General features: G+C 40.9%; 2 protein-coding genes across 2 annotated transcripts; both read right to left on the bottom strand.

The window, feature by feature from the left end:
• Positions 1-2,822: 2,822 nt before the first annotated feature.
• Positions 2,823-6,200, bottom strand: LOC112727858 (protein MAIN-LIKE 1-like). Its single transcript, XM_072209558.1, has 4 exons — positions 5,989-6,200; positions 4,572-5,314; positions 4,367-4,454; positions 2,823-4,272 (listed from the first exon to the last, which is right to left on the bottom strand). The coding sequence occupies exons 1-4, from the start codon at positions 6,058-6,060 to the stop codon at positions 3,061-3,063; spliced, it is 2,115 nt and encodes a 704-aa protein (XP_072065659.1). The 5' UTR covers positions 6,061-6,200; the 3' UTR covers positions 2,823-3,060.
• Positions 6,201-6,841: 641 nt separating this feature from the next.
• On the bottom strand, positions 6,842-11,995 carry LOC112727859 (uncharacterized). Its single transcript, XM_025777783.2, has 2 exons — positions 11,003-11,995; positions 6,842-7,532 (listed from the first exon to the last, which is right to left on the bottom strand). Exons 1-2 carry the CDS (start codon positions 11,470-11,472, stop codon positions 7,268-7,270), a joined length of 735 nt encoding a protein of 244 aa, XP_025633568.1. The 5' UTR covers positions 11,473-11,995; the 3' UTR covers positions 6,842-7,267.
• Between the last annotated feature and the right edge of the window lie 309 nt (positions 11,996-12,304).

Consider the following 12,304-nt stretch of genomic DNA (forward strand, 5'->3'; position numbering starts at 1 on the left):
GAACCAGGTTAGTTCGAATTAGTAGGACTTAGAGCTCTATATAAACCCTGTAAACGTGATTTGCTCTCATTAGAGGACGTAAGATGGCTAGTGAGGAGGAGAGTTTTGCTGTTCTGGTACACCACAGAGGATCCATCAAGAGGAAAACTCGGTCCGGAGTGAAGTTCACAGATAAGAATCATCTCTATATTGTGGTGAATCGAACGACAAGCTATGATGACCTGGTTAGATCTGTGCTGATGAAACTTGGCCTGGAAGGTGCGAAGCGGATTAAGAAGTTTTTCTATCGCATTCCAGTCACGATCCTGCACGATACGGTGAAGTATGATTGTCTCACGATTGGTAGTGATGAGGACCTCCAAGTCATGTTTCTTTGTCGGAGGCAGTTTCCGGAGGTCCGCACACCAGAGTTGCTGGCAAAGCTGGTTGATGTGGTATCCAGCTCAGGGGGTTCGAACCGGAATACCACCAATGTAGCCACGGCAGCTGGCTCCAGTTCCATGGCTGCTGTGGCTTTTTCCTCCGTCCCAGTTTACGAGCCAGTGGCCCAACTTGTCGCCTCTCCGTCATTTGCTGTTGATTTGAATGACGGCGTCCGCGACGAGGTAGGATCCTTTGATGTTCTGCCAAACGCTTTACACGGCGTTCCACCGGTTGGCGTCGGAGACGGAGAATTGGGTGATCCTGATGAGGACGACGTTGAGCCCGAAACGATTGAGGATGATAGCGGGGACGAGGTTGTAGCGGCTCGGCCTGCATTGGCTGGCGGTGGTTCTAGCTCTGGCACACAGCAGTATCCACCATATTTTTCTTCGCTGGACCTGGACGCCATGACGCATGAGGGTGCGCTAGGGCACCCTGTTGGATTCGGAGCTAGAGATGCGGAAGGGAATGCTGGTCTCACAGAGTTCCAAGTTGGTCAGCAATTCCAGGATAAAGATGAGGCCCTGTTAAGTGTGAAGACTTACAGCATCCGGCGAGGGGTACAGTACAAGGTGGTGGAGTCCGATCACCGCCGGTATGTGGGCAAGTGTTCCGAGTTCGGGAATGGGTGCACATGGTTGATTCGACTCAGTCTCCGGAAGCGCAAGGGCATTTGGGAGGTCAAACGGTACAATGGCCCTCACACTTGCCTGGCCACATCCATATCAAGTGATCACAGAAGTTTGGATCATTCTGTGATTTCGGCGTTCATTATGCCAATGGTTAGGGCTGACGCATCGGTTAGCATCAAGGTGCTCCTGAACGCCACGGCAGCGCATTTTGGTTTTAGGCCGACTTACAGGATGGTATGGATGGCGAAGCAGAAGGCCGTTGGCCTCATCTACGGTGATTGGGATGAGTCATACAGCGAGATACCTAGGTGGGTGTTGGGTGTCCAGCTGACGATGCCTGGTACTGTTGCGGTCCTCAGGACGAGCCCGGTTCTAGTTGGAGGACAGGTGGACGAGTCTCAAGCTTATTTCCACAGACTTTTCTGGACTTTCCCTCCGTGCATCGAGGCATTCCGGCATTGCAAGCCGCTAGTCAGCATTGACGGCACACATCTATATGGTAAGTATGGGGGAACGTTGCTCATTGCGATTGCACAGGACGGGAACTCCAACATTCTACCTGTCGCATTCGCACTAGTAGAGGGTGAGAATGCGGAGTCCTGGACATTCTTTCTCTCGCACCTTCGGCAGCACGTGACCCCGCAGCCCGGTCTGCTGGTTATATCGGATAGGCACAACGGCATCAAGTCTGCGCTTGAGGCCCCGGACGGAGGTTGGTTACCGCCATCTGCGTACCGTGCATTCTGCATACGACACGTAGCGGCTAATTTCGCCCTTACCTTCAAGGGCAAAGACGCTAGGAGGCTTCTGGTGAATGCAGCGTACGCGAAGACTGAGGTTGAGTTTGATTACTGGTTTGATATACTGCGGTCTGAAGACCCGGCGATGTGTGAGTGGGCGAACCGTATTGATTACCCCTTGTGGACGCAGCATCGCGATGAGGGAAGGAGATTCGGTCACATGACGACGAATATCTCCGAGTGTGTGAACTCAATCCTCAAGGGTGTAAGAAATCTTCCTGTAGCATCCCTGGTGAAGGCAACATATGGTAGGCTGGCCGAACTCTTTGTTCGCAAGGGGCGAGAGGCTGAGACCCAGATGGGCACCGGACAGCAGTTCAGTCAGTATTTGGTGAAGTGTATTGAGGCCAACTTGAAGACGGCCAGGTGCTTCACGGTGACGTTGTATGACCGTGATAACTCCGAGTTCACCGTTGCGGAGACCACTCCGACTGGTACTTTCTCATTGGGTACTTACCGAGTATCGCTTGCCTCCCGGACATGTGACTGTGGGTACTTTTAGGCGCTTCATTTCCCGTGTCAGCACGCACTTGCATGCTGTGCCTACGCACGTGTGAGCTGGAGCTCCTATGTTCATAGCGTCTATCAGATTAGCTCGGTGTTCAATGTCTATCGGTTGGGATTCACACCTCCAATCCCGGAGGGCTTCTGGCCACCCTACGATGGGCCCACCGTGATTCCGGACCCAAACAGAAGGCGTGCGAGAGAGGGGAGGCCTAGATCCACAAGGATACGGACAAATATAGATGAGGCAGATCCAAACAGGCCAAAATGGTGTGGCCTTTGTCGCCAACCCGGACACACTAGACGTAGATGCCCACAGGTAGTAGGATCGTCTCAGACAGGGCGAAATTAGCTTCCATGATGTTATTCTTAGTGTTATTTACATTTAAGTTGTCTTATTAGATGCATTGCTTGACCACGTATGTAACTTGTTGAGATTAATGCATTGTACTTTGGTATTTGCGAGTAGTAATGAGTATGTTGTCTTTCATTACAAGTAATACTACAGGACTCGTTGATCCTCATTTTAATAACTAAACGAAATCATTATACCTTGTCATGTATCATTTAATACAAATAGTCAACGTCCCCGAACACAAGTTACTAACAACATACATAAACAGAGCACTACATAACAAGAAAAGTACACCTAACTATCATACATGACTGAAATAGAGGAAACAAAATACATGAAATGTGACTCATCTAAACAGATGCGAACCAGTACCACAGCGACGTGCTACCCGTGCCCTCTGACCTCGACGGACAGGCGGCTCCTCATCCTCTATCTCATCCTCCTCCTCCTGCGGAGCAGGCTGTACTGGTGGCGCAACACGCAACGGGGCTGCCGACGATCCTGCGATAGACTCTGATGCAGCGGTGAAGGCGGATGTAGGGGTACCTCCAAGACGAAACTGCTGACCAGCGGATGAGAATGGAGGCTCGTTCAGATCAACATCTAAGGGGGCCTGGATCCCTGAGGTCTGGCCAGCTCTGCGGGGGGTCACGTCACCCTGCATGATGGCGGTGATCTCATCTAGGAAGCGTGGACTCCCGAAGTCCCCAACAAGCGAGTCTGACCCAACAAAGTCTGCCCACTGTGATCCTGATATGCGCCAAGGTGTACCACCCTGCTCAGCCTGATCATCCGCTGGCACACCAACGAAGTAATCTCCAAGAGGGACCGATCCAGGTCCAGCGGCACCAGTGTCAGCCCCGTCACCGACCCCTGTGCCATACCACTCACCTCCATGACCGCCATCGTGTGTACTAGTACCTCCATCGTGTGTGCCTCCTCCAACGTGGCCAGGCTGGTCGTCATCGTCGTCCCCATGGTCAGCACCCCTCCTCGCCCTATGATCCGGCCACCTCCACTGACGCTGGCTCCTCCGTGTCCCTACACCCATCCTCCTCTCAACCCTGCGCCTGTCAGGCACGTCATCCGGAGGATCCATGTCAGGCACTCGCCCCGGACCCCGCTGTGAGGACTCAACTGGTATAGGAACTGATCTCGGATCCCCCAGCTGAGTGTCCGGGGCCAAGAACCTCTTCCCATGCTGACTCCACCACTGAAGGAACTGATGAGACGGTCCAGGGTCGGCAACAACGTCGAACCTCAATACACTGTCATGACGAGCGTCCCAGTATGCATGCCACTTCCGCATGGAAGAGGGGAACCATCGATCGCCGCCTCTCCCGTCCTTGGACATCAGAAAGTCGATGTTCAAGGCGGGACGCGGAGGGGCCTGTACCCCTCCAAACTGAGGAAGAACACGATCTATCTGATGCCACTCTATGACAGCAAAGTAGATCAGCGCGGTCACAGAGCGCCACACCGCCATGTGCCGAGGCTCCAAAACCTCCGGATGCAACACCTGAAGTACGTTGGGGCTACTATACGGCATCCATATAAACTGCAGAACGAACCCACCCTTATCAGGGCAACTGTACGACCCAAGTGTAAAATATTTAACTAAAAGAGCATCAGTTATTAATTAGCATACTAACCTCCTTGGACTGTAACCGGTCTATCCTAAGCTTCCACATCTGCACTCTCGGACCCTTCTCGTTACCGGAAGGGTTGTAACCTGCCCATCTGCACCATACACATGAGTTACATATACTAATATATGTGTTTACATTATGCAATAGAGTATTAACATACACGCAATTCTGTAAGTCATATTGAAAAAGAATAGGCCCAGTATAGTACCTCGACGCCAACGGCCAGCTGAAAGTCTCATATCCTGCAGGCCTAAACTGAGGAAACCGCCAAAAGATCCAAGACTGCAGTAGCTGAAGAGGGCCCGCTAACTTCACAACATGTCTGTTTGCCACTCTGCACATGCACCGGTACAACCAGGCCAGTACTGCCGAACCCCAGCTGTACGTACCCAGCTCCTCCAGCCTCGCTACATATGGAAGCCATCTAATGTGAATCCGGTTGCCAGACTTGTCCGCAAACAGCTGCGTGCCCAGCAACATCATGATGTACGCACGGACATATCGGCGAACAGTGTCATCATCTGCATCCTCAGGGCACTCACCAAAGGTCTCCTGAAACCAGCTGCAGTTCACTGCGTACTTCTGAACCTGACTGGGAGGAGGTATAACTCCTAGCAACTCCTGGAACCAGACCCAGGGTGGACGGCCGCCATCGATGTATATATGGAACTCTGACAGGCACCCGCTCACGTAACGACCATCGACTGGCAAACCCAGCTGGTATGCCACGTCCTGGAGTGTGATCGTGCACTCTCCGAACGGCATATGAAAAGTGTGCGTCTCGGGACGCCATCTCTCCGCGAATGCACTGACGAGCGCCTCGTCTACCCGGAACCACCGGTCGTTCAGCCTTGCAAGATGGTATAGCCCTGCCATCTGCAAGTATGGAACGTATCTGTCATCAAGACGCATGCCCTGCTGCCGCCTCATGCTCCTAATGCATCGCTCGGGCTGCGCATGAAAAGAACCGCATACTGAGATATATAACTACACAGGTTTTACAGTAAACCGGTTCACATCAACCGGTTTACAGTAAACCGGTTTACATTAACCATTTTGCTAAATTAAACAGCATAACATTACATGAAAGATAACTAACTGGAAAACAAACCCTAAACCACACAACTAAACCGCTAGCATATACCACAATTAACGAGAGCCATTAACAAGAAACAAATTCAATAAACCGGCTTACTTAAACCACCTAGCATTAAACAACTACCCTAAACCACATATAAAAACCGCTTGCAAAAACCGCTAACAAAAACCGCTAACATAAACCACCAACATAAACCACTACCAAAAACCACTGACTTAAACCACTAACAAAAACCACTATCCTAAACCACCATCCTAAACCACTAATATAAACCACCAACATAAACCACTACCAAAAACCACTGACTTAAACCACTAACAAAAACCACTACCCTAAACCACCACCCTAAACCACTAACATAAACCACTAACTTATACCGCTAGCTTAAACCACTATCATAAACCACCTACATAATCCCCTCACCTAAACCACCTACATAAACCACTAACATAAAGTACCGTCTAACCAAGATACAAAACCACTAAGGCACAACTAACGCTTGAATCAAAAATATTTCCGTACTAACCTCGTCGTTGATGACCCCGGCTATATGAGTGACTCCGTCCAACCGATATAACCGTGCCGGATCGTCCCCCATCAGCAGAGTTGTCCGTTCAGGTCTTCCTCGGAGAGAATCTGGGTCGTTTTCTCTGAGATTTTGTGGGGTAGGGGGGAGGGAGAATGGTTCGAATGAGGGTGATTCGAACTCCTTATATAGTCGAATCACACCTAATTCGAACCAGCCTGGTTCGAATTATTAAGGAGTGCACTAGGAGTAATTCGAACCAGCCTGGTTCGAATTACATGGAATCGAGTTCAAAGCATAATTCGAACCACCCTGGTTCGAATTATGTATGAGAGAAGTTCGAACCTTATTGGTTCAAATTATTCAAAAAGGTTCAACACTAAATCGAACCATGTTGGTTCGAATTATGAAGGAGTGCAATTCGAACCAGCTTGGTTCGAATTATATAAAAATACACTTTGGCTCATTGTTGAAATGAAATTGGATTTGGCGCATTTTGGTTACAAGATTCTTGCTTTGGCTCAATATGGTTTTTTGCCCTTTTTATAGCATATGAAAATTAAACTTTAGAATTTATTATCTAATGATCAAAATAAAATATTTACATAATGACAATTATAAAATCTTCATTGGAGTATTCACTTTTTTAATATATTTAGCATCTGCTAGACCAATAAAAATTTTTTAACAAAATCATAGTAATAAACTAATAATTGGATGCTATGAAAAAGCGAAAGCCATTTAAGCATCTAAAGATTAATCACATTTTGTCACATTGTTTTTTACAACATTATCCCTTTTAAACTTTAATCATCCATTTCAGTAATATGAATAAACAATTAACACGAAGGACTAATAAAATCCAAGACCAACATAGAGCCATTGGAGGAACACTATAATACATGACATATATTCATATAATATACAATTTTTCTAGATATCACATTGCTTCTGAAAAGGGATAAAGAATGTGAAGCATTTTAAGTCCCCAATATATAATTTAATAAAGACTGCACAATAGAAATGACATGCTATTTTACTAGCATATTATATTATATTGTATTATATAATGCTAACTATAAAAACATTTAATTCTCTAAAGTAACAATAATCTCTATGGATTTCTAGAGATTGCCATTTTGCTTTAATTTCTCTTTCTTTTCTTTAGTATATTAAGCATTCACTTTTACTTTCTCTTTTTTTTTTTTTTTTTTTTTTTTTTTTTTTGTTTAAATAGCAGAAGAAACCTAATTAATGGGACATGAGGGAAACAAATAAATTAAGAAGAGGGAACATTGAAGTGAAAAAGCCATGATATGACAAATGCAAAGACCATACAAGCAAGGAGAAAATTGAGGAAACGATGGCCATGCCAAAATCTTCTAGTTTCTGATGATGATGAAGGTGCTGAGATTGTTGTGGATGCTGCTGAACCAACAGTGACACTAATATTATTGTTGTTGTTAGTGTCACTCAATGTCTCTGTTGTGTCCTCACTTGCTGAATACACATTCCGTGCAATTGTATGACAAATTTCACAGGTCCTATCAATGTTTCACTTAATCAACATTAGACATGTACACACTTATATGATTTGATTTCAACAAAGTACATATGTTTCTTCATGTTGTACCAAATACTAAGTTTCTAACCCATATACAAATACAATCATGAATCATGCAATTCATGATCAATTGTCAAATAGTTATGTTTTTATGATGGTGAATTATACGGTGGAAATGTAAGTTTACATACCTTTTTTTAATGGGATGAAATAGTACTTGAGAAACTAGGACCCACATTTTGAATAGCCTTTAATATAATAGAAAATAATTACAAAAGAAATTCACTCTCTCTCTATACAACTTTAATCTGTATAGTAGAGTGCCCCTTTTATGGTTAGTAACTTTTGTCTCGCGTTATTGCAAGGACTAGGAAAGGGTCGCCGCACTCTGGGATGTAATAAAAGCAATCTAACTTATATAAGTGGGTAATTATGCAATATCAGTGCAAAATTATTTTACACTATATTCAATTAAGTGGCTTATTTTAAGATAATTGATGTAAAGGTTAACAATTTTTATGATTTAACAGCAATGTAAAACTGACATTACATTACATATATAGAACTCCTTGAACCAACTAATTGTTGGTATAATTTTACATACTATGCTTCAAGGGAAATATGATCACATTCACACACAAATGGATGATCAAAGTTAATAAACAAACCAGGTAAGGTGACTAAACATACCATTAAAAATGCATTATGCCAAAAACATAATAGGAAGCAAGCATATAACAAAACCCTAGGAATTCTCTAATCAAACACTTTCAAATTTGATGATGTGTATCATCATTTAACATAGACATCTAAAAGTTAGTGTATGCGAAACACTCGACACGATCTAAGAGTAGAAAACAAGAGACTGGGTGTTAAAGGGGCGGACGGAACCAAAATCTGCCGACGATGAAGTGGGTGTTGATACAGAGTACATTGTTTGGATGTTAAAAAAAAATCCACATGTTAACCGAAAGTTCAAATTCAGCAAAACAGTTAATTATTTTGAAGATCTACCTTTTTTTTTTTCAGTAATAGTTAGCTCAAACAAACTTAGTACCTTCCTTGAAGAAATGTACAAATGTCTTTGGAACATGACATAGGATCACATGATAAACCATGAAGCTTTTTGATAAAACAAACTTATTAACAAAGAAAAAGGATGGTATGTTGATTTATTTTCCACCAATAAAAGCAAAGCACAGAACATGTACTAAAGAAGATTCCCAAAATGGAACAGGTTCTAATTTGTTTTCATCATAACCTTTATTATTAATGAGATTTTAAAACTTATGATTCATGAACCAATGACTTTTGGATGGCATTGCATCATGATTTAGGAGGAATATTAACAACTGATCCTTCCACTAGCAAATAGCTAATCCACCAAAATAGTTAGGTCCACTATCAAATACTCAAGAAAGAGGGAAAATAATTAGTGTTTATTCTATTTGACTTAAACTTTAGGAATGACTAATGAAAATTAAAACCAAGATTAGCACAGTGGCAAGACCCATTTGACAACTATATATTATCCGCTTTGACACGTCCAGCTTCACGATTTTGTCTTTTACAGCACGAACGATGACAAAACCCTCCACACTCACCGATCAAAACGCATCCATGAGGTAAAAAGTATTCACATTTTTATAAGACATGTTATGTTTTTCTCTCCAACCGACGCGGGACTTCACAAATTCAAAGACATTTGGAGATATAAACTTGTTTTAGAAAAAGAAATTTAACAGAAACACAATTTGCACTAATGTTTCTGTATTTTCTGTCCTAATATAATATCCAAACACAATCAAAGTGACACTGTTGATTGCTGAACCTTAGAAGAAAGAAAAATATTTGAACCCAAAGTACTAAACAACTAAGAGCTGAGACATTTGTACTGTCAAATGCAGAATATTGTGGTACTTAAAACAATTATTGACACTAAAAGTTAAAATGCAACCTTACATCATAAATGTAAGCAAACTTATCAGAATTCCATAATATTCTTTAAAAAATTAACATATCCTAGCTGGCAACATCAGCAAAACATAAGCATCAACTAAGAGAGATAAGAATGCATTGATCATAGGAGTGAAGGGGTCAAATCTGAATGAAATCTCCACTTTGATTTGTGATAAAGAGAATAAAAAAGAAGTAGCTCCAGGATTCCTAAAATTCAGAAAAGGGACCAAAGCAAAAACAAGGAATCCCACTGTGCTTAGAGACATGTCAGCAAATCAGTGGGAATGGCTAATGCTTTACGCTTCTTCTTTTTTTCTTTTCTTAATTTTTTATTTTTTATTTCTTTTCAAACATTTTCTTTTATGTAACATAATCTTCTAATATATAACTTTCCCCTCTCATGAAGAAACAATTGAACATGCTGCTTACACAGTTTTTAACTTTTTTCTTCATTTTTTATTTATTTTTGGTTCCTTTAATGCTCTAAATATGCATTGAATCAGTAATCACTTCATGGATCATCTTTCAAAAATTATATACGTACTAGTTTTTTGTCAACTAATAAATATTAGGTTGATAAAATTAGTGCGTTAAAATTTGGTAGTTGGTACGTTAAAAGATTAATTTTTACATTTAATTATATCTAGATACATTAATTTTTATAATGTCCCAATTTTATCTATCAGATACTTAGGAGGAGTAAGTTGTATATATTAAACATTTAATTAAACCATCCAGAATTAATATTTTTGTTACAGTTCATAATCAGAACCTTCAAGAATCAAGAAGGGTAACATTCATACAAGATAAAAATAAAAAAGAAAAAAAATAATTTTAAAGCATTCTAAGTAAAAAGGAGTTTGACACAACAAAATTTGATCAATTGTGTATCATCACATCAGAAAAATAACTAATTTTCAAACAAATCATATAAAACTCTTTGTAGTGTTGTTAGTATATCAAAATTAAATTAAATAAAAAAAATTGAGGAAAAAATTTATTGAATTAGTAATTCTTTTACTCATGGCTAATCCACAAAATTTCTCCCCCATTTTTTTTTCTACCATCATACTACCCTCATCTAAATTCTAAAATCTCAAGTAACAAACAAGTTCCCTAGTAAAAATTCTATAAAAATTAATTAATAAATTTTATATTTCCAATACATTAAATATACTAAAAAACTTCAAAAAAAAATTCATTATTATCCTTTTTTAAACAAGTGTCCTTAGTCACTCTTTAACTAAATCCTAAATCCCAAATTCTACATATGATTAGTGTGAAACTCTTTTACATGAAAATTTAATAGGTATGCAATTAGCTACTTGTCTTTGTGACAAAGATGCATGAGAAAATGCAGACAAGTTAAATTTATTTTCTTGCCCAAAACAATGAAAGTTCCCATTATAAAAAAAAAAAAAGTAGCATAATAAAGAAAAATTGAAACAAGGAAAAAGAAGATTGAAGGTGTTTGGTTTTGAGAAGACTGACCTATTACCCTTAATCTTGAACCAAGCCTCTGCACAATTCTTGTGAGCAGCAGCAAGATCATCTTTACAAGAACAACCCAATTCAATTGGAACACCAGATTCATTATTCCCATCATCACCTTCCAAACCAAGGTGGCAAATCCTGCAATCCCTACTCTCAACCTTATTGTTGGTGGCCAAATGCACCTTAATCTCAGGTAACCCACTTTCAATTTCAATCTCAACTGAACAATCATCATCATCACCATCACCATCTGCAGCATTTGAGGCTCCACCATAGGAGCAGCAATCTTCATCATAGGATCCACCACCATTTGTGGAGTAGAAGTGGGAGTAGCATGAGCCTCCATCATCAGCATCAGAGAAGCATAGACTAATGTCACTCCCAGTCACTGAGCTATGGTGGTGGTGGTGGTGGTGGAGGATTCTTCCTTGTTCCAAATCCACATGAGCCATTTGAATACTTGACATTGGAAACAGAAACAGAACAGAAGCAAAGGTTGGTTCTTTGTTCTTGAGAAGTTGAAACTGAGAATGGGAAATCCCAAAGTTTGAAGCTTTTGGGGTTTAAGTACCCTCTTGTACTTAAAGACTAAAAGAAGAATAGAAAAGTTGTTAATAATATTATTATAAAGAATTGCGGAGAAGAATTGGATTAGATGAGGTATTTGGTTAGAAGGCCATTAATGCATGGTTCCAAAAGTGTGAAGGTTTTGGAACAGGTTGAGGAAAGTTCCATCCTTTGATGAGTGCAGCAGAGTCAAGAGAGAAAGAGAGAGAAAACAGAAACACAAAGACACACACAATGGTGTAAGAGAGACACAGAGTCTTTGCTCTTGGCTGAAGACACGGACAGTGACACTGCAAACAAGAACAGAAAACGTGCAGAGAGAGAGAGAGAGAGAGAGAGAGATGCATAGATAATGAAGAAGAGGCTTTGTGGGGGAGGAGAGAGAGGGGCCATGGAAAATAAAATAAATATGAGCAACAGAACAACAAAAATCCGATTTCTTTTTAATAAAATATAAAACAATTTTACTTCCTATTATTATTTATTAAACAGTAAAAATTAAAGTACGTAAAATTGACAACAGAAAATTATTAGATGAAAATTTAGTTAAATTATTTAACAATTCTTAACTATCAACTTCACATAAAGTTGACTGTACTTGAATTTTCACCTTATTATACTTTTACGATTAATTATATTATTCCGTTTTAAAAAAATAATAACTTAAAATAGTTAATTTTAAATTAAAAATAATATGAATAAGTAAAAATATTATTAGTAAAATTTTAATAG

This window comes from Arachis hypogaea, chromosome 12, assembly GCF_003086295.3.
Source record: "Arachis hypogaea cultivar Tifrunner chromosome 12, arahy.Tifrunner.gnm2.J5K5, whole genome shotgun sequence".
NCBI lineage: Eukaryota > Viridiplantae > Streptophyta > Magnoliopsida > Fabales > Fabaceae > Arachis > Arachis hypogaea.

Coding starts and splice junctions, on each gene's coding strand:
- LOC112727858 (XM_072209558.1), bottom strand. CDS start 6,060: ATGGGGGACGATCCGGCACGGTTATATCGGTTGGACGGAGTCACTCAT. Junction 4,455..4,571: donor AGCTGGCCGTTGGCGTCGAG/GTACTATACTGG, acceptor TGTATGGTGCAG/ATGGGCAGGTTACAACCCTT. Junction 4,273..4,366: donor ACCGGTTACAGTCCAAGGAG/GTTAGTATGCTA, acceptor TTCGTTCTGCAG/TTTATATGGATGCCGTATAG.
- LOC112727859 (XM_025777783.2), bottom strand. CDS start 11,472: ATGTCAAGTATTCAAATGGCTCATGTGGATTTGGAACAAGGAAGAATC. Junction 7,533..11,002: donor TTCAAGATTAAGGGTAATAG/GTCAGTCTTCTC, acceptor AAACATTGATAG/GACCTGTGAAATTTGTCATA.